The sequence below is a fragment of the Labrus mixtus genome, chromosome 15 (genome assembly GCF_963584025.1).
Source record: "Labrus mixtus chromosome 15, fLabMix1.1, whole genome shotgun sequence".
In the NCBI taxonomy this organism is placed as follows: domain Eukaryota; kingdom Metazoa; phylum Chordata; class Actinopteri; order Labriformes; family Labridae; genus Labrus; species Labrus mixtus.
In genome coordinates, this window is record NC_083626.1 from 7,040,470 (window position 1) to 7,067,446 (window position 26,977).

At 41.8% G+C, this 26,977-nt stretch overlaps 1 protein-coding gene across 9 annotated transcripts in view; it reads left to right on the top strand.

The window, feature by feature from the left end:
* Nucleotides 1-26,603, top strand: part of agrn (agrin) — a 291,135-nt gene extending 264,532 nt beyond the window's left edge. For 4 of the 9 annotated variants that reach the window (XM_061058541.1, XM_061058543.1, XM_061058547.1 and 1 more), the window contains 12 exons: nt 251-341; nt 623-787; nt 1,471-1,582; nt 4,437-4,448; nt 8,481-8,597; nt 10,904-11,087; nt 13,017-13,104; nt 14,026-14,049; nt 15,824-15,856; nt 17,725-17,949; nt 19,776-19,879; nt 23,682-26,603. In XM_061058541.1, the coding sequence (XP_060914524.1) occupies nt 251-341; nt 623-787; nt 1,471-1,582; nt 4,437-4,448; nt 8,481-8,597; nt 10,904-11,087; nt 13,017-13,104; nt 14,026-14,049; nt 15,824-15,856; nt 17,725-17,949; nt 19,776-19,879; nt 23,682-23,842 (1,316 nt within the window). In that variant the 3' untranslated portion in view covers nt 23,843-26,603. The remainder of the gene's footprint in view (nt 1-250; nt 342-622; nt 788-1,470; nt 1,583-4,436; nt 4,449-8,480; nt 8,598-10,903; nt 11,088-13,016; nt 13,105-14,025; nt 14,050-15,823; nt 15,857-17,724; nt 17,950-19,775; nt 19,880-23,681) is intronic. The other 5 variants (XM_061058545.1, XM_061058548.1, XM_061058550.1 and 2 more) reach the window with 3 other exon arrangements.
* Nucleotides 26,604-26,977: the final 374 nt, after the last annotated feature.

Here is a 26,977-nt window from a genome sequence, read left to right on the forward strand (position 1 = left end):
CTCCAAAGGTTCTTTGTTACACTGTGGCGGGCTGTGTAATCACTCTTGACGTACGGGTGTTTGATTTTTTTTTTCTTCGACTGTCAGTCAAGAAAAAAAGTCTTAATCCCAAAGGCTATAAAAACACAAATCCACGTCTTTCCATAATGCTGACAGGTCGCTCACAGATGCACTGACTATCCCTGAATTATAATTCTGTCAGCAACAAAAGCCAGACCTGAGGATGAATATGGCGTCTTTGTTTCCACAGTGGCTGAGAGGAGAGGGGCTTACTTGCCGCTTTTCGACGGAGACTCTTACCTGGAGCTGAAGGGGCTCCATCTGTACGGCCATGACCTGCGGTAAGTCTCTGCACGAAACCCAAACCTTCAAGATTCATGTATGTATTACTAAACACACGATATCATGCAGTTTTCATAGGCTGAGCTTGTTCTAGGCCTTAAGGCAGAGCTTCTGTCTGTAAGCATGAACTGAATAACAAATGAATTATAGAAGCAGCTCTTTATCTCGGCCTCGCTTGTGGAATATCTCTACCCTCATTTTCAAACGAAGAACATCAGTGCTGCAACCACAAACAAACAATAATCTCTTCACTGATGTTTTCTTTGTTTTTTACTTGTAGTCAAAAGCTGAGCATGACGGTGATCCTCATGGCCAACGACTCCAACGGTTTGATCTTCTACAACGGCCAGAAATCAGATGGGAAAGGAGACTTCATCTCGCTCTCCCTCAATGAGGGGATCCTGGAGTTCCGCTACGACCTGGGGAAGGGACCTGCTACCATCAGGTAAGGATCATCCAAACTGAAATAAGAGACCCGCTGAGAGTAATTTTCTGTATGTGTGTCTGGTGGGTTTTGCTGCCACCCCACCTCAGAAGGAGACACCTGAGTCTATTCTCTGATGGTATTTTCATACATACAAAACTCCCTACCTGACTATTACTGCTGCCCCGCCCCTTTTGAAGACGGGTGGAGGAGACTACTGAGTCTCCTCACTCAGAGCGGAGGAGTGATCATGATCCCTTTATCATGACTAATTTCACCTCATAGAAAACAAAGTTATTACTGGACGCGCATCTTCAAATATATGTCAGTAAAATAGAGTTTATTCTTCATGTTTCCACCTAGATGATAGAAAGGACTTCTATGTGGAACTTCAAAAATAGTTTTATGTTGTTCCTTTTTGTGCTCTTTTTTTTGAAGATAATTTTAAATGAGTCCATGCCCACCTCTGAGACAGAAAATGTTTACCCTCAGTTATCAATGATGCAGCTTTGTCATTACGGGTTTAACACAAGTACAAAAAGAAAACACATTTTCTATTAGAACTGGTTAGAAACAAAACACACTTGGGGTGCTAATCTCCTACAGAGAACGTGTAAAACATGTTAATGAAAGACTGAGCACAGCCACGTTTTTTAAAGCGACTATTTCACCCATGTGTGTGTCTGTTTGTTTGTGTAATTCAGGAGTAAGGACCCAATCCAGCTCAACGTGTGGAACACCATCAACCTGGAGCGCTCCAACCGCAAAGGAGAGATCATGGTGAACAAAAAGGACCCGGTCCGAGGAGAGGCACCGGTAAGAAAAAAGCAAGCTGCCAGGCTCCTGCTAACGGTTATCTTGCTTTTAGCATGCGGAGCTCGTGGGCCTGTTCTATGCTTAGCCTTGCTTGTGCTTTATATAAACCGTGTTTGTTTGATCATCTGTGTGCTCCTATCATGTCATCGCCACAAGCTTTAGCGGACCTTTTTGGCTCATTTAGAGGTGTTTCGTTTGGGCCGCTGCAGGCTAGGTTGTATCAGCAAACTTTTTTTTTTCCACAACATGCGGTTCTGCCTGCCTGGTCTGCTGAAAATGTGCCGCTATCTCCTGACATCCGTCAAGGTAAGCGGGAGAGCTCCAGATGGAGAGGGCCGGTTTGACAAGCTGTCTTAATTTTGGAAGTCCTGTGATTCCACTTGTTTTTTTTGGTCTTTTTTGTAACTCAGCCTTTCAGCTTGCTGACACACTGGAGCTAAAACTTGGTGGTGCAAACACAAAGCAAAATCAAATTATACTACTGGTATACAGTCGATTTTATAAATGCAGCCTTTGAGGAGGTGCCTGGGGAGGCGAGGCAGATTAAGGAGATAGCAGCACCAGCACCAGCAGCAGCAGCAGCAGCGAGATGAGTGTAATGAAACCCTTCAGCCCTGCGTCTAAACCAATAAAGCAGGTACATGCTTCCAAATGAAAGGCGATCTAATAGTTTGATAAGTCTGCGGGTCATCCAATTATATTAAAGAGTGTAATGTGTGATTATGAGCATGCACTCTGTCAACTCAAGTCATCTTCCACTAAGACGCGACACACTCCTTATTTTTTCTCTCCCTCGCTGCTCTGTCCTCCCCCCAATACCCGTATGATAATTGTGTTTTACTCCAGCAACAGAGGCAGAAAATCGTATTAAAGAAGAGAGCAAGGGGAAAGAGAAGATGGGGGTTGGGGGGGGGGGGGGGACTCATGGGATGAGCAGAGACTAGTTATGGAGCTCATTGCAGAGACCCCATCCAATATGGCTCTCAGCTAATTCTCTCCCACTCCTGCTTTAAGAGCATGGAGGGAGTGAGAGCTCACTTGTATCTTATTAAAAGTGGACAAACACACAGGCACGTGTAAGGATAAGGGTTATCACTGTGAAAGGATTTTGAACGTTTAAAAGATACTTTAATAGCATATCTAGACTTGATACCTCAATCCATACAATAACAAAAAAAAAGGCCATTACAGGAAACAACTAATTTCACCCTTTTTAATTCCAACAAGAACACAATGCTGCTACCTCTGGTTTGTGGAAGTGCAAAAAACTACAGCCCCTTAAAGTCCCCATGGTGTGGGAAACCCTGATCTCTCTTGGTTCCCTACAGCCAATCGTACCCTTACTTGGTAGGGTACGATTAGGGGGTAATAGGGGTAAGCCACGTGGCGATTTTAAGAGGTCCATTTAGACAGCAGAAATAAACATGTTTACATCCTGGTCTCAATAGCTCATTTCTGTATTTGTTAGAACTGGACAGAGGATGATATTTTTAATAAAATATCTGGTTTTGCCTGTAACTAGACAGCCTGAAAGTAAGTTAAGGTGACTACAATCGTTCGACTTCAACACGCAACAAGCAACGGGTGACATCACTGGGACTACGTCCATGTTTCATACAGTCGATGGCTGCTACAGAAAAGTTCACTGAACACGTACCCATACTTTAAAACTAGTCCTCTATTTTATTTCTACTTTAAGGCAGTATGAGTAAGAATTTTCTTTAAAAAAGTAATGTATAGACACAAACTTGATGACCCACTAGAGGAGTGTGCTGGTCTCTGTAACTGCAGAGAATCTGCCATCTGTCTGTATTTTTCTCATTTAACTTTTATATTTTTTTGTGTTTGGGAAGTTTCTTGGCATCAAACATTGGGCAGGGGTGTTAAGCCCCTAGCCAATAACACTCCTTATCTGGAGACTTAAAAAAAAAGTAGCATCCAGGTGACATCACAGTCTATGATTCCTGCTCACTCTCTTTCCTCCCTAGTTTGTCGACCAACGCTGCTCTCTATATTTTCCTCCTCACAGCAGCATGATTGCAGAACAGATTTGCGAAGCTGCATTACTTCTCTGTACTATCAAACATAAGTATTGATGGAGGTTGTATCCTTTTAAAAATGTGTTGTTGAGGAAATGTCACTAAGTGGATCCTTTTTAAAAGCCATAGCATGGACATATATTGTATGCTCGGAGTGTTCCTCCGTCAAAGATAGCTGGAGCTGATGAAGTACATACTGTCAAGTGGCACATAGGTACAGATAGGAGGAATACAAATCTACTTCCCCTTTTACTGAATGGCAGCAGTGCAGAAATGAGTTTGGGTTAAGTGGCACTATTCACTGTCTCTCCTCCAGGAAGTTTTTTTTCTTTATACCTTTTTTCAGTGGCACCATCTGCTTCATGCATGAAGCTCTCAGACCTGCTGTCTCATTTGCATTCCCTCTCTTTAAGTGTAAACACACACGTGCACTGCTTCGAGTTTGTATGTGTATCTACGGTCGGTCTATAATGCAAGGAACACATTTCTCTCCTTTCTTTATGTCACTTGCCTGTGCTTCTCTGCAGCTGTGTTTAATGCTCTTACAGATGCCCCGTGTGTGTGTGTGTGTGTGTGTGTGTGTGTGTGTGTGTGTGTGTGTGTGTGTGTGTGTGTGTGTGTGTGTGTGTGTGTGTGTGTGTGTGTGTGTGTGTGTGTGTGTGTGTGTGTGTGTGTGTGAGTGTGTGTTTTGTGAGCTTTTAGCACTTGCCTGGCTCTGCATGCCTCTGTGCACAGACACTTACTAGTCTTCACCTAATAACTCTCTTCCTCCCTATTTTTCTTTCCTTCTCTATGATGCGCTGTCTGGAAATAAGAAATCACGAAAGGTAATGAGACAAGTCCCAGCCACACCTTATCCCATATTTCATTTTTAAGTCGCTCACTACGTTCCTCTCACCCCATCTCTCCATGCAACAACAGCTCAGTTAAAATGAAGGCACTTCTGCAGAGCTGCGGGCGGCTTTAAAGGTGCCAGTTCTGTGGGAAAAACTTTGCCTTCTCATAAGCCCGTGCACGCACACACAAACAGCAGCGGAGTGGAGATGCTCCAAAACAACACGGTTTGGCTTTCACCTCGCTCCATCTGCCGTGGGGGTGGGAGGGGGCGGGAAGGTGGGAGGGAAGAGGGAAAGGACACAGTCATCTTTATAGCGGCCATTGTTTTTAGCAACAAAGAAACGTCTTCATTAGTCCGGCGTAGGCGGGGATATCACGCCAGTGCTTGCGTGGCTGTTGAAAAAAAAAAAAAAAAAAAAGTGAGAGCGAAGACAGGGGAGGCGAGCGAAGGGGAGGAAATATACCGGAGGAGATGCGAGGTGCCAAGCCAAGCCGGGCTGTTCTTTTGTCATCTGCTCGCACTTCTTTTTGGAAACAGGAACAATCCTTCATAATATCATAAAGTCGCTCACTCTTTCACCCACTCGCTCTCCCATAACAACACGAACAACACTCACTGAACACCACCCAGCGAGCGTCTCTCTTTAGAGGAGCCGTCCTCTCACACCAGGTGCAGATTATTATCTGTTCACATGAAAGAACAAGGCATGACACATCATTTCATTGCATGTAATTCTCATAAATGGGTCATGGAAAAGTTACTCTTCTTAAAAACTGTGATTTAAGAAATGTCCAACATCCTAAAAACTCACTGGTACAGAGGAACAGGTGCAGCATGCATCTGCAGGTTTGATAACCCGTTATATCCAGATATTCTGCGATAACTAGCTGTGTATACACGCACACATTTTTGTAGCATATTGGCTCTTCATTCCTCATTACAAAGCTCATATTAATTCTACAACAGTGTTAATCAAACAAGAGAAAACATACCCCTTCAGGTATTGAAAAGTACTGCAGGGAGTGCTTGAGAGTTTCTGTAAATGTTGATTTCTAATAAATATTGCATCATTCCTGAAGTCAGAGTGATTCAGTGGGTTCAATAAAAAGTGGACATGTTAGTTAGAGAATTCAGTTTTAAATGAAGTATCTTTATTAAATGTCTCAGAAGTGCCAAACTAGTCCAAGGCGATGTTTGTTCATTCTGAGTTCAAAGCCAGTTTCAGTTCTGATTGACAGACTGAAATAATATTGATATATGATTTGAAAGCTGTGGCAGTGCAGCTGAAAACACAGAGAAACAGAGTGCAAATGAAAACAGAAAACAGCATACTAAATACCAAGCTAAGAGGAATAATGTTTTTAATGGATTAAACCTCAAAGGGCTCACAAGTCTCTGTCCTTTCTTTTGGACAGGAATAACTAGTCAGTTACCTGAGTGAAAAGTTTTTTAGTGACAAGGTTATTGTGTTAATTAAGACACCGGGGCTGTTTTTCAGAGAATTATATCTTCTATGTTTCCCACAGTTGAGGGTCAAATGTTTTTTTTTTACAACTACAAGGTTCTGAGTGTTTCCCTCAGTAATCCCACAATCTATGCTCGTTCATAGAAAGTTACTTGCTGCCTTATAAGACCTGCATATTCATGGCCAACAACCTCCTACAGTTACTCACCAACTATCCGAGCAATTTGAAGCTTTATGAGGGTTGCATGGCATTGTAGTTAGAGAACATACTGGTGGAGAATATGGTTTAAAAACATGCTTTTTTGAAAACTCATAAGGAGGCAATATGCCACGAGTAAACATGCTAAACCACTGCTAGTCAATGGTGAATATATGTAGCTATATAAATAGTGTTACAGTAGGTTTAATAGTGTTACAGTAGGTTTAATCTGCTGTGAAAGTGTATCAGAGCAGCCAGGTCGACAATAAGAGCCCGAGGTGGACGACTCTTCCCTGCTGTTGGTGACAACATTCAGCTCAGCCTCGAGGCAGCAGCCTCAGCTCGTCCAGCAGCTTTGGCCGAGGTCCCCACCCCGTCTCAGTTGGAAGGGGCTCAAGGTGCAGTGACACAGCCCCCGGGCTTCAGCCAAGCACCGCAGCCTCCTGCACTCCAAATCCCTTCCTAAATAAAAGCGAAGCCAGTGCCAGCTCGCCTCGCACAAAGCCTGTTTACTTGGCCCCTTCCATTATTTTTCCAGCAATTAACTCCACTTTACCCCTCTGGCAATTACTGCTCTACATAAAATAAAGATCATTAATTCTTTCCTTCTGAAGTGGGCCGACTCTTCTGTTCAAAAAAAGAAAGAAGTGGTACCTTGCTATTGCAAAGCAATCGGCCCCGAGGTTTGGTGGGAAGAATTGAATTTCAGAGCCGTCGCAGTGCAAATAAATTGCAATTAATGTGTCTCCACACTCGAGCGTTTGAAAGGTCGCTTCTTATGATCAGCCATTCATTAGAGAGGTCTGTGTAGAAGCAGCAGTAGCTCAGGTCCGGCCTACTCCTGATTTCCCTTTGTAGTGTCTTTTTATCTCTCACAGATAGAGGATAATTGACCACTCTCTCTGAGAGACATAGAAATCTATTACGCTGTAATGTATTAAGTGTATTGACGCAGAAAGAAGGCGAGCATGTGCAGTTAAAGCGTCTGCCGGCTACAATATGGAAAAATCCTTTTTTTTTTTACGAGACAATCTATTTAACTGTGGTATGTCTGCAAATGTGGTTTATTAATCTCACTCCATACATATATCTTGAATTAAAGGATACAACTTATTTCATGCTCTCTGGACACAAACACTTAACCTGCTATAGAAAAACCATAAACCGTTCCGTCCTGAGGAGAAAACCTGTGAAATGTGCAGTGGAAAAGATTAAATTGAGCGTTCTCTAAAGATATATGAGAAGCTTTTTAAACCTTTCTTTAACTATATGCTTTTATTTCCATAAGCATCCAAATTCTCAAAGATGAAATACTTAAAGAACAAGTAGAGGTAACAGCGCCTTATTTGGCAACAAGGTCCGTTTAGATCAGAATATTGTTGTCAAAGGTTATAATGCCTTCTTGTCAAATGTTTTTGGCCATACGATATTTGTAACGTTAATTTCACCCGGGGAAAACTCGCTGAGATTAAGTCGAGTCAGGCAGCAGAAGAGTGGACAAAGTTTCTGAAACTTGATGAGCATTTATACATACAGATATATTACAGGATGCATGACTTAAATACATTAAGAAGACCTGAAATAACAAGTAAAACACCAACAGCAAATCTACTTCAATATTTAAAAATGTATAAGGCAGAACATCTACAGCCACATGTACCTGCCTCCAAGTCATTCAAACCAGAGAGCAGCTCTTTCAGTGTCAGGACCTTTTGTAACTTGTTCAAAGTAGAGTGAAAAATAAAAACTTAAATGGCATTCCTCCTGGTTCAGTTTTGGTCTTTGGAACTGACAGTTAGTAATACAGGATACAATCATTTCCCAAAAGGTGAAAGGTCAACTGAGTTCTGACAACATAATATTCTAGAAAACACTTTTCAGGTCATTATATCTATCACATTCATGTAAACATGAAATCTCAGGAAAACCTTGAGTGACAATTTTACAAAAACATCAACTTGAACTCAAAGTTGAACTGTTAGATATTAGATTTTGGTAAGTGTGAAGAGTGAAGGCCACTCTTACTGCGTTCCAACCTTGTGAGCACGGTACCTTCATAACATCTGGAGGGAACTTTATTAGGGATGGTTTATTATGTCCCTCCAGTAAAGACATCCGGTGAAGCCTCTCCTGTTAAATGTCAGTGTACGTATTTGTTCCTTTTAGGGGTAGCCAATGCATTCTTTTGAATAACAATGAATGCTCCATCCTCCGTCCTCACCACAGATTCATCGTCATTGTGAGGGAAGCAGCGGTGGATGCAAACTGCATATAACTGTGACAACCCAAATGTTTGGGTTCAAGTCTGCACAGCTCCAGCTCTCCCACTGACGCCTCTTTGTGTCCTCTCTCATCAGAACCTGCACGTAGATCTTAACCTGAAAGAGTCTCTGTTTGTCGGTGGAGCTCCTGATTACAGCCGACTGGCAAGAAGCGCCGCTCTCACAGAGGGATTCAAGGGAACCGTCCAGAAGGTAAGTGTTCACAAGCCTCTAAATCTTGCAGGAGAAGTGTATCTATATCTCTGCTTGTGGGTTGTTCTGATGTGTATATATGTTATTTTAGTGACTCTTTCACCCTGAGATGTTACACATATTCTAAAGATAAGTTATAAGCTGTCCAGCTGTCATACTACAGAACCCTCTTTTCAGTAATTTTCCGTGATAAGCTCGCTCTGAGACGGGCAGTGACTCTGCTCATTTGGATTAGCATGCACTAATAATAGAATACACATTTTGAAGTCCCTCCCTTTCGCTCCTCTCAGATCTTTCTCTGACAGCCTTCCAGTTTTTTTTCTTACACTTTCCAGCAAAAAAGCTCATCTCCGAACGCCAAAAATAACCCGGTAGAACAAAGGCAGGATGTTACTGTTTGTGCAAACTTGTCATCAGTTCTCCTCTGCAAACTTTCCCTTGACAGTTTTTCCGAGCAAATCAAAAGCTAAATGTGGCGTTTGTCTTACTCGGCCCGTTGGGAATGGGTAATTATGAGGAAGGCGGTTTGTACACTCAGTTTGATGTCCTGTTTAGCATGTGCGTCGTGACAACGCCTGATTGGGAGACGTTTCCCTGTGCGGTTACAGAGTGGAATTCATATTCAAAAGGAAGAAGACATTCAAATGAATCTACAGTATCAGCGTGCACAGTTGTTTAGGTCTCAGGGCGTGTTGGCATAATGAGGTTTTAATGATCGTTCAGCAGAAAACACTAAGCCCCATAACTCGCTGCTTTCCCTTGGACAACAACCAAGAGTGCTAACAAATGATTATCTTCAAGTGTTTTGCTAAGGAGGGGGAAATTAAATCAGATAAATGTGACAACAAAAAGCACAGAAGAGGAGGTAAGAGATTTAAAAGCCAGACAAGAATGGTGGAGGTAAAGCTCCAGAGGAAGGTCACAAACGATTTATATTTACACTGTTACATCCACACAGGTGAAGGGAAAAGGTTAAATAGGTGCTTAATTAGAAACAGCTGATTTACATCCAAACATGCAGGCAGGTTGTAAAAAATACCTGTCATTTGATAACTAAGCCTACAGAGACCATAACTCTGGACTTAATGTTGGATGAGGAGCACTTTTAGCTGTTTATTGTACGCCCTGAAACATATTTTCCATGATCAGTGTGAACCAGTCAATAACACATTGACATGCAACTTTCTTACACTGTTTTGTTTTCTAACATGATGATTTAAAATGTTTCTGTACAACAATCAAAGTTCAAGTCTGAGGAAGAGCATGTTAGCTCCAAACATCACCTGTTAATAAATCTTTTAAACAGGAAGTCCTCGGTGTGTGGATCCTGTTTGCTTCTTTTTACCCACAATCAAAGTTCAGCACATTTAAATCCAAACATAAAGACACCTGTGTTTGCATTTTACTTACATCTGGCTGTCATTTATACTTGATGAGAATCACTCCCACACGTTCCCCATTCAGTCAGAGTTTCAGACTCTAGTTCATTAAAACCTAAGCATTTTTTCTTTCCTATATCTAACTTTTGGAGATTTTGGAAAAGAAGTCTTAAGTTGACTAATTTTTGGGGAGGCTGTGACTCAGTTGGTAGAGTCGGTTGTTTCTCAACCAGAAGATCGGGGATTTGATCCCCAGCCCCTGTTCAGCCCTGTCATTGGGCAAGACACTTAACCCCAAGTTGCTCCCGCTGCTTTGTGGGCGGTGTATGAATGTGTATGAATGTGATTACTTACTTCTGATGTTCTCACTACATGGCAGTCTCTACCATCAGTGTGTGAATGTGTAGGTGTGACCTGCGGTGTAAAAGCTCTTTGAGTAGTCAGAAGACTAGAAAAGAACTTTACAAGAAGAAGTCCATTTACCATTTCCTTTTTCAAAACAATCTTCAAAATTGAATGTTGTTTGAAAAATTTTAGAGACTCAGAAGAAGTCGGATTAATCGATAAAGATCAAAGTCCCAGAGGCAGACGTGTGTCATTCTTCTCTCAGTCCCTGGAAAGGGTGTAACTTCGTTTTCCTATGCACATACTATAACATTTTTACAATCACTCATTGCTGGTAATTGCCTATCCCTGTATCTTTCAAACTCCACACCACTCTAATTTATGACACAAAATTTCTCTAATGTGACTGAAGTATGAAAGCTCAGATCACGGTAACCTTGACAACATAATTTCCTCAGATATGAAAACCTCCTCCAGAGCTGAATATACAGTTAACAACTGTTTCCACAAGTTGAGTAATAAGAAAAGACCTCTGTAAATGTGTTTGAGAGCCTTTGTTAACCCTGTGTGTCCTGCTCTTAGATCATCCTGATGGGCACCCCCATCCTCCGAGAGGAGAACGCCCAGCGCTCCAGCAACGTAGCCATGTTCCAGGAGCATCCGTGCTCCCAGGAGCCCTGCCACAACGGCGGCCGCTGCAACCCCCAGCTGGACACCTACGAGTGTGTGTGCCTGAGTGGCTTCTCGGGGGGACGCTGTCAGAACAGTGAGTATCTCTGCCCGTGGTTCATGTTATCATCTCCCGTCACAACACTTTTATATCTTGATTTGTAAGTATCAGTATGATTGGTGTGGGCGTACATGCTGGCTTCAGATCACCTCATCATGGCAGTGTGAAACTGCAATGAATCACTGTAAGTGTACAGATTGTTCCATTTCCTCTTCCAACACTATTTGGTTTGACTCTTGAGGGATACATGGCAGCAGGAGTTAGGTCTTTGAAAAGGAGGCTGCCTTCCCAGTTCTTTTGTTTGTGTTGCTAAACCAGAGTCATCAAATCCCAACGTTGAATACCCAGAGGTAAAATGTCGCACACAAACACAGATCTTCAAAACAAAGTTCACTTTTGAAATCAGGATTAATCTACTTTATGTGGGAGCGGACTTTTTTTTTTTTTACCTGTGGGTATTAAACTTTGGAAACATGATGGCAGCATTTTCAGACTTTATATAACACAGTTTGTTCTCGGAAGAGGAACCTGTCTCATTTTTTCAGCTTATAAAACTTTAGTTTGCACTCTGTGTTTTGGAGACAAGAACGTCTGTGATTCTCTTTACGTTAACTGATTTAAAAACATTTTTTTAGGTTTTCTTAAACGTTTTCCATTCGATACTGAGTGTGTGTTAGTCCATATTGAAAAAGCCCTCAGGGTGCAAAATAAATATACATGTTATTATTCAGCTAACTCTGTTTAGACATGACATCATCATTAAGGTTGTTGATTGGCTGGGCTCAGTAAGTTAAAGAAGAACTTGACTGGTGCCATATATAGATTTATTTTAAATTTTTTAAACAGCCCTGTTTACAGATTTACTTCACTAATTGACTCACCACGTCACTACTTCATGACTCAGCTTAGGACACGAGGGATGGTAATGTAGATGGAAGTTAATTGGCCATTAGTTGAGAAGAAGACAGCAGGATAATATCTGTAAAAGCATGAGGCATGATGGGAGGTGAAACTGACACCGTGTGTTGCAGTAAATAATAATTACATGAGTCCTGAACTTCACTCTTCTGTTAATTAAATATAGTGATGTGTCATTATATGATTGTCTTGCTATACATGAGTGCTTTGCAGAATCTCTGTATCATGATATTATTGTTATTGTTATTGCGGGTCACTTATCGTTTCATATCCTATCGTGAGTTACCCTGCAAGTCCTAGAAACATGTCGAGGGGGAGCTTCCATGTTTTTTTGCCTGCCTAAGAGGGTTGAAGAAACCGTTTTTTTAAGTGTGTTTTAACCTTTATTAATTACCTCAACCTCATACTGTATAGAAAAACTGAAAATGTGTGAGTGGAAAACACAGATTGGTAATATATTGCTAGCTTTGACAAAAGGTTCCTCTTGGCCACTCGTACTGTAAGCAGTAGTTGCTAAAGGCAGCCATAAGTTACATTATTGCTTCCTACAGTAGGCCACTGTTGAGGTGAAGAATATGGAAGTTATGGCTAAAAACCGTCAGTAAGGGCTTGATGTTTTGGCGTTCTTATCCAAGGCGTTTCAGTATCTGTATCGACGCAGCCCTTTATTTATTTCAAACTAAAGCGGCAGTTATCAAAATGATGAAAGCTGCCAATTGAATATTCATGAAATGCTCTTTTCAAGAGTTGCACATCCCTTTCATCATCATCATCATCATCATGTCACTCTGCCAGAGATCGACTCACTGAGGCCCTATCTGTCTCACACACTCAGTCACCGCCTTCTCCATTAACCTTGTACTGTGGCCCGCTGTCCCCTTTCACTTTAATTAAAAACTACAAATGCACCAACACTGCTCCATTTGCTCACGATCCATCGGCTCCGATAACCGAACGCTCTGTCTTATTGATCGGTGTGATGTCATCCTCTGAAAAACCACTCTTTCTTTCCACTCTCCACCCCTCCCCCCCCCAACTCTTCCACAGCCATTTATGAGAAGTCTGCAGGCGACACCGAAGCCATCGCCTTTGACGGGCGGACGTTCATCGAGTACCACAACGCCGTTACAAAGAGGTAAGGAAGAGGACAAGGAGATCATCTTCATCTATGATAGCTATTAGCCAAATAACCTTTCTGTCCATCCATCTCCTCCTTTGGTGAGCCACGACGACACTGTGTTGATGATATCATCAGTGCCGTGGCTTCAGGGTGAACTAGTCACTTTGCTAATAGCTCAAACCCTCCATCCACAACAGTCCTGCTTTGCTTTTTTCTAATTAGCGAGATTGTTAAGAATCACAGCGTTGCCCTGAGCATGCTCGGTTTTCTCTGCTTAGTGAACATTGAACAATACAATAAGCACACATGAAGCATGATTACACTTTTTCTCCTGTTTGAGAGTGTGTTAGTATTCTCTGTAAAAAAAAAACAGCCTCCAAAGAAACATCACCTGCAATATTCAACAGCCCGTTCAGGCCCACACAAAAAAAGATGATGACGCAAATGTAAAGTGGTCTCTGGAGCAGGTTTGGAAAAAGAAAAATCATGAAATCCTCCCGTTTTAGGCAGCTGATGAGACAGTTTTTACTCTCCAATCCGTCGACAGGGTTTGGCAAGAGAAGAGCGCCCCTCCTGAGTTTGCACCAACAAAAATGTTTATATGATGAACCTGAGAAGACATCAAGCATACGGCTCTATATCTTCGTCTCACAGCTCTTCACACAAACACTCAGAGGTGTGAAAAGCGGCCCAGATCATCACACTCCACCACTCACGCTCACTCAAAAACAACTGGCTGCAGAACTCTGTCGGGATATGTGTGTTTGTGTGTGTGTGTGTGTGTGCTTTTATGTGTTTTATGTGCTGTTGGTCTGTGATTCTGGCGTTCCAGCTGCTTGACCTTGTCCTGTCCTTGAGTCTGACTGTCCTAGTTGTCTCTGTCTTTGTCTTTGTCTCATGTTAAATGTCCTTCACTGTCTTTCCTTCTCAACCAAGCCAACTGACCAATGAGATCCCGGAGTAAGTAGACTCTTAGACTGGGTACTTCCCCCAGTTCAAATCAAGCAAAACTAACAGCTAAAATCCATTGTTTTAATAGTTAAACTAACAGAAGAGATTAAAGCACATTCATAAAAAAAAAAACCAACAGAAATCATCTTTTCTGATAAAGTCAGACTTTCCATTTAAGCTCCATCTCCATGATTTAATTAGACAGATTTCCTTCTGTTGAATACATTTTGCAGCGTCATTAGATACGTTCTCCTTTTTTGTTTCCCCGTGAAAAGAGAAGCATGAATGTGTGCATGATAAGCTTTGTGCTCACCCTTCAGAAAGACAAAATGAATTGCTATGCTAAGAATGTGCAATATTTTATGCATGGTTGTAACTCGATCATAAACAAAATGAATTGCCATGCACTTTACACTGAATGGCATTATCTGTCATGTGGGAAATGAACGAGACCCTGTTGAACACGGCAAGAGGAGGATGTACTAAACAGCCCTTAACCTAGTTTCTGGTGCCCGTGTGGACTATCTGCTCGGGGAAAGCCCTCGGTCATGACTTAGTTATTAAGGATTTTTTTTTTCTTCCTGCTCATTAGCTCGGTAAGTAACCTCTTTTTAAAGAGTCCCACAAAGCGCCCAAGCAGAATTCAGCTCAAATTAAGCCGACTGGATTCAGCCCAGAGTTCCAATCCATGCCAGGGCTTCTGTCATCTCGCTTTTTTGCCAGATTTCTAACTGTAATTGTGAATAATTACAGAGTCGGCCGTACGGAGAGGCAGCGACATGTTAATCACAGATTTGTCTCCCTTTGTAGATTAGACCTCCAATTGAGATCTCTCTGCAGTGTGCAGCCATGGGCATCAATCTCACTTAGCAGGAGGGGGACAGTGGTCCTTGGAGCCAGACTGTCGAAAGTTTAATGGATGTCACATTTACTGAGAGCCTCAATGAGCGTGAATTTAAGCAAACCAGAGAGCTAGGGAGGCCCGCTGATCAATTCCGGCATGATTTTGATTTTATAAAAGAAATTTCTCAAGAGGACATTTAGAGCTACGCGAGGCCAAAATGTCAAACGCTCACCTTGAGTTAATGTTTCTGTTACTATTTACAGCTCCCTCTGGTAGCCCCTCCTTCACCTCCTTACCCATATCTGAGAGCTCGGGTCGATTTGCTCGAGCCCCATTATTTCTGTGACAAATCACATCTGGCCCTGACTCTCAGCTGATATGGCGCTTGACCCCATTTTTTGACAATTACCCCATTTTTCTCATTCAACGCTTCCATCGCTGGACAGAAGGTAATGGCTGCTGCACAGTGGCGTGCAGCACCATAAATATAAACGGGTTGTTCAATAATTGGACGCCTACTTAAAGTAGCCATTGTTACCGGGGCGTGGACACTGACCATGAATGTACTTAATCTTGATGTTGTTTAGAACGTGCTTCATCACAAGGCATTTTGGTGCATTAGTCATCCCTGTAGCTCCCTTGAGAATCTTCTTCTGACGTTGTGTTGTGATCAGGTCGAGCTACACTCTTCTTATGATCACAAGACCGTTGTTATCGGCTGTTGGCGCAGTTGATATGGTAGTAGAGCAGATAAGTTATGCTTTCTGCAGCTCCAGCTTAACTAGACCTCTGTGAGTCACACAGTGGGCTCACAACCTCCTTTCCTCCTTCCTTCCCTCCGTCCTTTCTTGTTCCCCTCCCTCCTTCCTTCCTTCTTTCCTTATGGCCTGTTGCGCTTACACTGCATGCCGTTGACTCTCTCCCCCCTGCTCCCTTAAGTCCTGAGTCTCTGGAGAACCCATCTGACCAAAGGTGAGTTTGCTCGAAAGCTTTGACACTTTCTGATGCCGTCCACTGGCCTTTTAACTCGTCATGCTCCACTTCTCTCCTGACAACCCCTCCCCGACCTCTCACAGGGCTAAATCCGCCTCCACAAAGACAATCTAGTGAGTAGTGTTAAGATGAAGTTACAAATAAGAATCAATTCTGTCTAAGCTTCAATTAATTCTGAGATTTGGAGCTTCGATGACAGCACAACACCAACCAGAGCTTCAGCTATCCTCCCTTATGGCTTCTTTTTATTCTAACCACTACTGCCACCTAGAGTTAAAATGTAGAAAAGCACCCTGGGAAAGTCTTCTGAGAATTTGAATACATATAAGGAGGAGATAAGATCTCTACATTAAAAAAAAAAAACACAGCAACACACCAGAAATCTAAGAAGTCAGAGAGGTGTATATGAGTTTTAGACAGCCGTGTGCCTGTGTTGTTTTATTCATGATATTCAGCACTTTTAATAACCTTGACCTTATCACTGACAAGCCACTCGGATGGAGATTTATCGAGCCCTATAAGCTCTTTGAGGGTTTGCCAGGAGAGGGTTCACTGAGCTGTATATGTGTTTTTTCTCTCTCTCTGGAGGAAAAAAAAAAATCATTTTAAGGCTTATTTCTTTTTCATCCTGTTTACTTCAGCGGATTAAGTTCATCAAGGGGGTCAAAGTTTCTAACCTGTGCATGTTTTTGTAAAAGGAAATCAAATTTGATCTTGGTTCTACCCACTCGTCTGCTGAAGTGAACCAACATTATTCCTGTGCTGAGCGTCAAAACAGGAAAGAACTTCAAAGTTCAACAATATCCATTGCTTTTATACCTGGTACTCTTTAATGAAGAGAAACCCCTCAGAGAAAACCTGAAAATACTTCTTACAGTGTAAGGAGATGTTTCTGTACTCTTTTTCTCTCCCATCTCCTGTCCTCTTTCCGTGCCCCCATGAGCCTCTCTGCTTGCTGTGCTGCTTTCTTTGTCTTGTTGTCTTGTCTCGTCTAATCTTCAGTTCTGTGCTGCTCTCAGTCTTTTCATTTTATCCACTTGTCATTGGTTCTTTGTTGTGTGTGTCCTCACCTTGTCCTTGTCTTTGTGTTGAAATACCCGCTGAAGAAACAGACCCATGTCTAAATGTAGCAGATGTGCAGACAATTGCACGGATGCTGATTGATGACGTGCACACACACACACACACACACACACACACACAATCATACAAACACACAAACACGCAGGTATGATTCTGTGGATGTCTGATAAATCTCTGCTGGACATGAGGAACAGAGGAGATGTGTAAGTGTTTGTTTGAATGCAGGATTGGATGTGTGATGGTGTCTGTGTGTGTGAAAATACAGTAGACTGTGTGACAGTGACTTACAGTGTCTCTTAAGGGAAGGTGGAAGCTGCCTAGTCCCTGCTTCCAAATCACCCCCGCAGCTGTAGCAGCCAAGAGACTCAAGATCAAACAGCTGCTTAAACTACACTACACACAAATACATACACACATCCACACACAGAAACACAGGAAGTACTGAGCAGCATCGCAGTTCAGGCTCAGAGGGATTTTGGAACGCTAATAGCAAAACAGCCCCCTGCTATTCCTAAACTCAGCCTGCATCCTTAAAAACCACTGTAATGCTTTCTGACTACATGTGCTTGCACACAGAACCATATGTCACACTGGAATCATGGGTAATTTACCCTCGAGCCAGCATCTCGATTTGCACATTTCACATCTGCAACTTCAAATGTCACACACAAACACACACACACTGGCTGATCAGCGTGGGCGACATCAAGAATTGGATCGCATTGTGAGAAATGTAATTGGTGTTTTTTTTTCTGTTCTCGTAGTGAGAAAGCTCTCCTGGTGAACAAGTTCGAGCTGAGCATCCGCACAGAGGCAACACAGGGTCTGGTGCTGTGGAGCGGGAAGGGCGTGGAGCGATCCGACTACATCGCCCTGGCCATCGTGGACGGACACGTCCAGATGACGTACGACTTGGGCTCCAAGCCCGTGGTGCTGCGCTCCTCGGTGCGCGTCAACACCAACCGCTGGATACGCATCAAGGCCAGCAGGTAAAATGCCTGATGTTGACACTTAAACCCGGATTAGACTTAATCCATATTGTATTTGTGTTGCTGCAAACGTGTGTGATCTCTTGCATGACACCTCTGCTACACGGTGATGTGGTGCATTGAGATGACTTTGATTAGCTTCAGATTAAGGTTACTTTCATGCCTCATGATGCACGAGTGTGAAGCGCTGCACATCAAATGGCTTAAGCAAATTAATGGATGTACAAAAATGAAGAACGTGTTGCAACATCCCAACAAATTTGAGACATTAAAGGGAAAAAAACCCGGAAACAAAATGACATACATGGATGGATTAACCCCCCGCTGACTGTACACTGTGTACAGTAGGCGCCTTCATTTATAAAGCAACCACACAAAACTCAGGCAAGTCAGAGTTTGTTATAAAGAAGAAAAATACACCGTGACAACTGATTAAAACAGAATATAGCAATAAGAAGGATGAAAAGCAGTGACAGTCATTGTGCAGTATTCTCGTAGTGTTTTAAGGTTTGCTGTTTGGTAATTTGATTCAACACAGATTAAGGAATATGCAAATGGGAGCACAGAGTCTTTCTTTCATCATGTTAGTTGACTCTGTGCTTAAGTGGTGTATGTTCCCGTCATCTAAATCTAATATATTACAATAACTCAGATGCCTCTTGGTAAGTCCTTGTGTGTGCCAGCTTGTGTTTTTTCCTTGATTTGTAATTCAGTTTTGTCAATCTAGATACTTGTACACGTGTCCACAGTATAGTCATACATCAGTCACCCATTAATCAGACACATTAAACAGGGATTAGTTCAGAGCATGAATAATAATCCCAGATATAAGAGAAAGAAACAAGGCACATAATACTTTTTGCCACATAGTGATGTCACTTTAATGGATCCCTTCATTAGAAACAAATTAACTGGCTGAACTTTAGAAATGACCCACTTAACACCTTCCACGTGATATCTGCTTTATTGCTTTCATCATGGCTGTGAATGGAAGCAGGGGGGATAATTAGATTTGTTTCATCATGTAAGGCAAGAATAATCGATCCTCAAAAAAAGCCTTCTGCATCCATTTCAAACAGGGATTTGGCCAAATCTCATCCCGGGGCTTAGAGAGGAGACCGCATGCATTGCTGGAAGATACGGCTGACAGAAGTTACATAACTATCTGTGTTTGCCTTTAATGACACTCCCTCTGTTGGGAACCATCTGTATAGCTTCAAATTAGCCCCATCGTCACAACTCTTAAGTGTGTGCTAATGCAGAGCCACCACAAATGAATGGTGCTCTCATGGCATCTGTTAGCTTGCAGACAGGCACATTAACAACACTGCTTGGCAAAGGACGGTTATGTGCATGCTCAGTGTAGTGGCAGAGGAGCAATGCCTCAGATGAAATGAAACTACGATTTACAGAACGTCTCTGAGATTCTGGACCTGAAACTCAGTTTCTCTAAAACCTTCTGGTGCCCGCAAAATATTCCTCAAGTAAAACAACTATTACTAATTGATTGATTGATCTGTCCACACTTTTTCCTCCTTATCATCATCATAAATGACAATCCAATGCAGCAAAATGCATGCTTCATTAAAGCTAGTTTATGTGATAGTGTTTGTCTAATTAGTAAATCTTGCTTAAAAAGTTCATACAGTCAAACCAATACTCTTGCAGAAAGTTTCAAATCACTACAGAATTGAATGGTTATTAAAGTACAGTGATAATAACACCTTGTTGGGCCGGTGGGGTTTCCCATCCCCTGATCCAGTTTGACTTACATGCATCACACTGACTTCAGTCCATAACTTTCCCTTCTTCCTTCTCCTCCTCAGAGCACTCAGAGACGGCTCTCTACAGGTCGGCAACGAGGCGGCGGTAACAGGGTCATCACCTTTGGCAGCTACACAGCTGGACACAGACGGAGCGCTCTGGTTGGGTACGTGTCCAAACATTAACATTCATTCAAAACATTGACTGTATGAAGAAAAAAAAAGTGGATGTAGCCGCTGAGACGTTGTCCATTGAAGCGTCTAGTGCAACACCTTCAACCTCGATATTTTAGAACCAAAAGACATCACAGTTGGAAACAGTTGAAGACTCATCATCGCAGCTTCGTCCTGGTGATTTTTCATTTAGTGTCACCATTATTATAAAGAGAAAGATTATATTGTACTGAAGGACACTTTTAAACTCAGTTGGAACATATTTAAATGTAATACATTTACTGAGAAGTGGGCTCATGTCTCATCTGGTTGCATACAATCCAAACCAGAGGAGTTGCTTTTCTTTTTTTAAACAGATCTAAAGCCCTTCCATCTTCGCTTCACTTTTGAGACCAAATGCTTCGTCCACTTCTTATATACAGTCCATAATTCTGACTGGGAAATGTGTCTATGAGTGCTATACATCATGTCAGGGCTAAACTTGTACAGTAATTCTGTAGTACTTTTTCATTCAGCCACTGGTAGAAGGCTGCCAAAAATGAGGAATGGACTCATTGGCGTTGCAGAGGATAAGCAAAGTCTCTGGCAGGGGGGAAAAATTGCAGTTTGGGCAAAAAAAAAAAAAAACAGCCAAGCCCATTCAGGTATTGAGTTGAGAAATGAAAGGCTATCTGACGTATTCAAAAGTTGCCTGCTCTCCTGAATTGAAAACGTCTAAAGTTGGGCCGTTATCTGCCTCCAGTTGAATTTGGTCTGAGCTCGACTCTGAGGAATCACTTTTTAGAGAACACACAGGATCGAACATGCCGGGGAAATAACATCGAAGACAGGCAGCAAATGCAGTCGGACTCTTCTTTCAAAATGCAGAGCGTGAGGCGGGGAAGAGGGTTTGGAGAGGAGAGGTAGTGTGAGTGACATTTAAAAGACAGGCTGCATGCAGAGGGTGCGTCCGTGTACTCAGGGAACACGTATACAAACACACACACACACACACACACACACACACACACACACACACACACACAGGGAGGCAGTGCTTTGGAACAGGTGCTGAGCAGGGCCTGCAGCGAGAATACTTAATCCTCACACAGCCCTCCCATCGAGAGCCCCTGTCCTTTTAAAATCCCCTTTTCACAGTTCATCATTAATTCATCTGTAACTCGCATGAAATTAGCCCTGTCGATCCTCGATTCGGAGGCACGCAATCCGATTAAAGGGGGCAGGGACAGGGGATGTAAGGAGCTCGACGGGGATATGAACCCTCAGCTCCGAAGATTAGAGAAGAGGAAACGGGGAAGAGGAGCAGAGAAGGGGAATGTGGGTCTAAAGAGGGGAGTTTTTTTTAGCAACGTAAAAGGAGAAAGACAGGACGCAGACAGAATGTGACAGATTAAAGAAAGGGAGAAAGAAGAGAGAGCAGCGATGGCAGGAAGGTAAAACATCAAACAGCTAGGGTCAACCTCTTTCCCAGTAAGAACACATCTCATAAAATTCTGAATAAAGACGTTTCATGCTGATTTTATTGAAAGCGACACTAATGACTACTACTGGGTGTGCTGGCTCAAAAGAGTAACTCAAAACACCATCAAAAGGAAAAAAGGAGCCAGCAGTACACCCGGCAATTAGGTCATCAAGTCTCCACCAAAAGATGTTATGAGACGTGGTTAGAAATAAAAAAAAATCATTTGAAATAATAAGTGAAAACGAAATGGAAAGTACAAGGGGCTGAAACATTTGCTTTGAAGTAGAAATCCATGAAAATTTCATATTGAGGAACGTCTGTTTTTAAACTTTCTGTGACTGATGGATCAAAGAACTTCAGTGAGATCTAGTTCACAAGTGTCTTAAAGGTCATTCTCTGAGAAACAAAAGTATTTAGACTCCTTTTAACAGTCTTAATGTATCTATATGTGCATATTTAGTATTTAGTTTATTAAGTATTTAACAGCATCTCTGCTGAGAAACTCTAGGAACTTGTCAACAGTTTTTTAAAGGGACTACTTCTTGTAGAGAAACTAGATTCAGATTGGATTAATTCAGAGTTTTTTGACATGCGGACCATCGATTCCAAGGAAAAAGAAATCGGAAAAACAGGAAATATTTGGTTTAATAATAAATGAAGGACGTTTTGGGCTGTCAGTGAGTCAATAAGTGCATCACATTAAGAACAGTCAAAGTAGTGAAAACACTCCTCGATGAACGGATCATATTTAAGGAGGTCAAAGCTCCTCGATGAGTGCTCGGATTAAAAACATGATGAGGATATTAGGTAATCAGGATTTGATACTCTCACACCTTGTATTTGTCGCCCGTGTCGAGCCTTTATGTCAAAGCATGTCACATTTGAAGAGCAGTCTCTTCATCTACCTTAACTTTGTGTGGCTGGCGTGCAGTCTTTCTGTCTGCAGCGCTTTGATCGTGCTGGTTTTGACAAATAGAGCGTTGATCTGTCATGTCACTCGACTGGTGTCATCAAGCGGAACAGAAAAATCAAAGACAAAGCCTGACAAGACAAGCATCCGCTTAAGTACTGGAAATACATTCTCCTACCAAAATGTTTCCGGTACATCCCTTTTGATGGCATTAGGTCTAAATTGTAATGAAAGGCTTCATCCGGGTGTTTGATCTCTAACAGGGCACACGCAGCTCTTGTGTAATGTCTTCTGGTGATCTGAAGGAGCAGAGAAAATATCCAGTGATGATGTCATCGGGGGATATCTTGGATGGGGCTTCATATTTGAAAATCCTAACAGAAAGCCTTCATGTCAGATAAGGCTGACTGTGGATCGTAGACCATTGTTTGGCCGTCTTTGAGCATCTTGTCTCCTAGTTTAAGATTTGTGTCTTCTTGTGTCATAATTACTGATCGTTCCTTTATGTGGCTGTTCTTGCAAATTAGCATGTTACACACCATCAGAGAAGAGAAAAAGAGGGGATTAAAGTAGCTGGACCACTCATCTTTTATTCTTGAACAAGAAAAACATCCTTTAAAACCTTTTTATTCGACATTCTTAATAAGAAGCATCCCATTTATATTAGTAGCTCTCTGAGTGTTGTGCAGTAGTCCGATTTCTGTTGTTTCCTTCATCTAATATTTTATAGCGCCTCCAGCTACATGCTAATTTTGGAGTGTTATTTCCCGTCACTCAGGTGCAGAATAAATGTGTAAGCTGGATGTTGGCTTGGGTCTTTGTGCAACTGCAGCTTCTTATCTAAGTCTGAGGCATCAAAGCAACAAGAGGAGTTTTTCTTGGCTAGCCCTCCAATGTCATGTTGGTTTCTTTTTGGGCTATACAGGCTAATGTTGTCTGCTGTATTATGAGGGATGTAGGAAATCAACTTTTTGGTTTAAAAATAGAAATAATAGTTGCTGCTACTGAGAAAACAGTGATTAACATGCATTAGATGGAGACATTTCAGCGCCCCCCTGTGGACAAAGGGCGCACCATTTTTGATCTCTTTGCCGATTTTGTCCTGTACATGTGTAAGGGGTGTTTTTTGTCCAAAAAAAAACACATCAGGCTTTCTTTTAAAAGATAAATGTATCGCTAACTGTGAATCTTTGCTGTGGAGAATATAAAGAAAGGCTGTTTCTGCAGATATTCATCACTTTGTCTGACACCCAGCAGGGGGGTTTGGACCTTAAAATAACTGTAGAAATAGTCAATCTTTATGCTGATGGTCATGTTTGTCTTTGTAGGTCTTAAAAAGACATATATATTCATTTCAGTTTGTTTCATAGTGAGTGTAAGAGTGTAAATGACTCATCGTGTTCTCTCTCGTTGTCTCCCTCAGGTGGTCTAGAGGAGCTGGCAGTGACTCGTCGGTTGCCCAAGGCCTACAGCACCGGCTTCATTGGCTGCATCAAGGACGTGATGGTGGACGGCTTGGATCTCCACCTGGTGGAGGACGCCTTAAACAGCCCCCAAATACTACAATGTTCTGCCGCCAAATAACCGGGCAGAGACGAAATATATTGAGAAAATCGTTTAAAAAAATAAAAAACCTCCCCACCCGCTCCCTCCATAGCGCCCATGTCTCCTGCTGTAATTATTTTCTATTTTTGTATACTTTTCATCGCTTTTTATATGGAAAGAAAATTAATATGTCATTTTTGTTTATATATGTTTTGGGTTTTTTTTCTTCTGCACCTCCATTCACAGAACACGTTTTTCTTTTTCTTTACTGCTCTGGCCCCTTCATCTTTTTTTATCAGCGCAGGCATCTCTGTGAAAAAGAGAGATTTTATTCTGGCCACTTTTGTTGTTTTAGAACAAATGCCAACTTTAAAAAAAAAAAAAAAAAAAGAAAGCCTGCTCCTTTTTTTTCTCACTCATTACTTGAACACTGGTGGACGTCGCAGATGATCTCTGGTGACTGCCTTGTCTTGGTGCCATATCCATCGTCCACATTCCCCAAGCATGGCCTATACATCCATGAATATGTAGACATACATTCCCCTGAGAGAGCTGGACTCAGTGTAGTCTGGTGTGTGCAAGTCTTTGATGCTGCAGCCAGCTGGTGTCTCCAGTTAAAAGAAAAAAAGACTCCGTATTCATCCTCTGTAGCCCTCTGTATTTTCCTAATGGGACTTTTCTGATATCAGTCAAGCTGCTACAGTGAGAAAGTACACATTCATAACCACTCGATCAACCCCCATCTCACAGCGCCCCAAAAAAAACAGTCAAGACTCTCCTCTCAATCTGAATCCCATCAGAGCCTTTAGTTTTGAAATATGACTCACTAACACTGCAAGCCGACACGATGGAGACGGAGAGAGCGCTGCATTCCTCGATGACTCGCATATCATTAGTCATAAGTCAAGACATGAATCATAGACATCAATAAATGTTATAAATATAGAGTATATAAATAATACCTGAGACTGTGAATATGTACGATGGGTTCTCTTTGGAGAATTGTGCTTCTCATGTACTATTGTGCGTTCTGTTTTACAATCAGCAGATGAACTAATGATGACCACTATAAATGCATGCACTTCTGCAGTGTTGGTTTGAATCTGGTTTTTATTTGTTTGTTTTTATATTCACTTTTTGTTTCTTTCTTATCCGGGGGAAATGTCACAGTTTGGGGGTTTGCTTGTTTTTCTGCAATGACTTTGAAAAAGGTTCCCTTTCTTCTCTTATTTCCACTGATGTGATTTCACAAACTACAAAGTTATGTTTTCTGTTCGCTCATTCCCTGTATCTACTTATGACGTTTTTGTTTATTTTTGTTTTGGGAGCAGTTAGTTTTGCGGGACTTTGAATGGTGCATCCGGGGAAGAGTTGTTACCATATTTGACCTTAAGGAGGTGCTGAAAGCAAAGACTGAAGAAAAGGACAGACAGAAAAGGATGCGCCGAGGAGAACTACTCTTGGGAACATCCTGTCAGAGAACAGTGGACACAAACACACACAAAACAAAAAAGCTTCAAAAAAAACTCTGCCTGAGACTTCATTTCTTTTCTTATTTGACCTCGGAGCATTCCTGGAGGAGTCTTTATTCGGCTGTTTCTGAGAGAGAGACTGTGATGTTGTTGTGACCTTCTGAAGCCATAGCAGCTGCAAAAATGGGAAAAAAAAGATGCATAATCCTACAGTACTTGCAAATTAACATAGCAACGCATGGGTTTGTATTACTAGTGCAAATTCTGTAACTTTCAGTGAACAGATGCAACTTGGAGTCGTTGCTGCTGGACCACAAAAAGCTGCGGTGACTGACTAAAAGACTCTTGTTTTGATATGAGAAACTTGGCAATATCTTAAGACAAAATCATGCTTGTTCGTGGTCGAGTATCAAATGGTCTCGTACTTTTTTTTTCTTTTCTCTCTTTAAGTTGTTTAATTATGTTTTCCTTCTTCAATCATCAGACAACCTGTTTTTGTACAGCCCTGCAATTTTTAAGTGTAAATTTAGCAAATGTGTGATCTGTGGAGGTTTATGTTTTTAGTAATATACACTGGAGCCGTGTCCGACGTGTCTGTTTGCCCACACGATGATATACTCATGTACATGGGGGAGGGACTGTGTGGGATGATGCTCTGAGTGTCCACACCACATCGAGCAACACTTCTCTGGTGTCCCAGTACACGTTTCAATTCCACTACTTACTCTCTTATTAACCTCCGAATGGTCTTATCTACCACACTGTTCTTTCTTCAATTGGAGCATTCAGGTGGTAACACTTAATAAAGGAGAGTTTCCTGTGTATTTGTGAGGACTTTAGACCAATAAGGACAGTTGCAGTCTGGTCTGGTTTGAGTGGAAACTTTGAATTGCCTTAAAAACTCATCACCTGGACTCTTAGCAGGTGACAAAGACGTCATCCATATAACTGTTTCCTTACTTTAGCCAGTGTATTAGCCTCATCCCCATAATGTAAAAATGAGTAATGCATAATAACGATGATAATTATATTAGTAATAATGCTCATACACACATTTAAAAAAAATCCCAGGGGGGGCCTCTGCAAATAACCTCCCCAGGCTTTTGACAAAAAACCTATTTACTGTTTTATGACTCTATTTTCTGTTCCTTATTTATGTGGTTTACCCTCCATGTCTGGCCTCTGTAAACTACTGTCTGACTGCGGAAAAAAGAACCCTCCTCAAACGGCAGTGCACCGAGTACGAGTGGCATGACCTGAGCATTACTAACTTTATGACCTTTGTCTTGTGTTCCTACCACCATGAAATAAAATGTCAACCAAATGGAGACGTTCTTGTCGGACTTCTGATTTTGTATCATCTGGAGTTGATTATTTATTTTTTTTAGCGACTCTTTAAAAAGAGTACGCTGCTGTTATTGTCTTCGTTCAGCATTGTCAACAAATCCTCTGAAAAAAAAAACTAACAATGTGTGAATCTATCTCAATCATTTCTAAAGTCTCTACATTGTCATCGGTTTCTTTCTCAACCCAAAGTCCTGGATCATTCCTACTGAAGTTATACGTCTTCATAAAACAAATCACAAACGTGTTTTTTGTGTTTCTGCTGGGTATTGTAGTTTTTTAGCATTTCCTCTCCAATCACGATGAAGAGCTCTCTTTTGTGAGACTATTTTCACCTGTGAATTACACATGAACGATC